The 1,986-nt window shown below is 33.1% G+C and overlaps 1 protein-coding gene across 1 annotated transcript in view; it reads left to right on the top strand.

Moving 5' to 3' along the window:
• Positions 1-1,986, top strand: part of LOC111683195 (neuropeptide Y receptor type 2) — a gene marked incomplete at its 3' end in the record, with an annotated part of 44,989 nt that extends 43,003 nt beyond the window's left edge. The window contains exon 4 of the mRNA XM_046951550.1: positions 489-1,986. Coding sequence (XP_046807506.1) covers positions 1,360-1,986 — 627 coding nt within the window. The remainder of the gene's footprint in view (positions 1-488) is intronic.

Here is a 1,986-nt window from a genome sequence, read left to right as displayed (position 1 = left end):
TAGTTAGTTAGTTAGTTAGTTAGTTAGTTAGTTAGTTAGTTAGTTAGTTAGTTAGTTAGTTAGTTAGTTAGTTAGTTAGTTAGTTAGTTAGTTAGTTTGTTAGTTATTAAATTAGTAAGTATCCAATTTTCTGTTAGTTATTCCGATTGGAAAGAAAAATCTAGAAAAAAATGCTAGAAATAGAAAACTTTGTTCTAAAAATTTGCTGATTTAATAAATTAGCAACTTTCGTTAAAGTCAACAAAAAATTTATCGTCCCTTTTCGCTTCCGTTTAATACAAATAACTTTACAAAAAATGTAAATTTCTATAGTAAAAAAAAACTAAAGAAATGTAGACCACTTTGTTAGCATAACTTTTGAGGTTTTAGCCTTCTTGTTGTTTAAAATAATTTCTAAAGAAATTGGAAAATTTATGGCAGAACAAAAAATAAAATAAATGACTTTTATTCCTAATTTAATATGTATTTGCGTTTTTATTTCTTTGCAGTTGTTAAGTTCCACCAACTCCAACCAAGCAAAACCGACAACTTTATGTTTTGTTTCTTTTGAAGAGAACACGCAGACAAAAGTAGAAACTTTACAGTGAAATCTCAACTAAATAAGAAAATAAAATCTAAATAAAACCAAAGTAAAGGAAAAATTAACTGAAAAGATTTGCTACAACAATTAACAGCTGTAGCCTGCTCTCGAGGAGGGAGTAGGAGGAACAAAGAAGACTTTTTTTCCAAGGCAACAACTAGAAAAACAAATATAAAACAACTTTTTCTAGGAAGTAAGAGGGAAGATGTTAAACAGAGAAAAAGTAGAAGCTAAACAAAAATTTTCATTTGAATAAATAATAACACTTAAGGCAACAACAAAAACAACCACTATAGCAACGATAATAATAACAACTAAACAAAAAAATCTCTGAAAGAGACTAAAAACCAACTGTAGTACCTTTAACAACATCAACAACAACTAAGAACACACAACAGCAAATAAAGAGCAAATAGAAGCAAAAACAAATAATGGGAAACGGAAATAAAATAAAGACAAATTGAACAAGGAAGTTAAAGTTCAATTGTGGAGAGACTAATACTACTTAAGGCAAATGTTAGCAGCTGAGAGTATAACAACAAAAATTGTGTTAAAGAAAAAATAATTACAAAAGATGATGGTGAAAAATGTCAATTAGACTTTAAGCCATATAACCCAGTACCAAATTTCTATAAAGTACTAGAGGTTACAGGAGGGTTACAGCTGCTAAAGCAAATATACAAACTTAAACGAAGCAAAAACTTTAACAAAACAAGGACTTAACCTCAATTATAACATTTAAGGAAAAGTAGAAGAGGAAGCTAGAAAAATAGAAAACAATGAGCGCCTTAAATGCAACACCCGCCTCCGAACTGGTCACAGCCACTTGGTCTGCCTTAGTGGCGCAACGTGCCAATACCACCGAACCGTTTACAGCCACCAGAGTTATTTACCAACCGCCGCCACCTTATTTAACGACTGAATACAATACCATGACTTATTCCACAAATGCCCCACTACCGGAAACAGAGGGAGATGACATTATTAATAATAAGTTGGTGCAAATATTCTTTTGCATTCTTTACTCAACGGTCTTTGTTTTGGGTGTCTTTGGCAATGTATTGGTGTGTTATGTAGTGCTGCGCAACAAGGCCATGCAGACAGTGACAAATATCTTCATAACAAATCTGGCTTTATCCGATATATTACTATGCGTTTTGGCTGTGCCGTTTACGCCTCTATACACGTTTATGGGTAGATGGGCCTTTGGCCGTACCCTGTGTCATTTAGTGCCCTTTGCTCAGGGTTGTAGCATCTACATATCTACTCTTACGCTTACATCCATAGCCATAGATCGCTATTTTGTGATAATATATCCTTTTCATCCACGCATGAAACTTTCCACCTGTATTGGTATAATCATTAGCATATGGGTGATATCTTTGCTGGCCACTTTGCCGTATGGC

The sequence above is a fragment of the Lucilia cuprina genome, chromosome 5 (assembly GCF_022045245.1).
Source record: "Lucilia cuprina isolate Lc7/37 chromosome 5, ASM2204524v1, whole genome shotgun sequence".
Classification (NCBI taxonomy): Eukaryota; Metazoa; Arthropoda; class Insecta; order Diptera; family Calliphoridae; genus Lucilia; species Lucilia cuprina.
The sequence above is the reverse complement of the archived record's forward strand: the minus strand, read 5'-3'. Positions and strand labels throughout refer to the sequence as shown.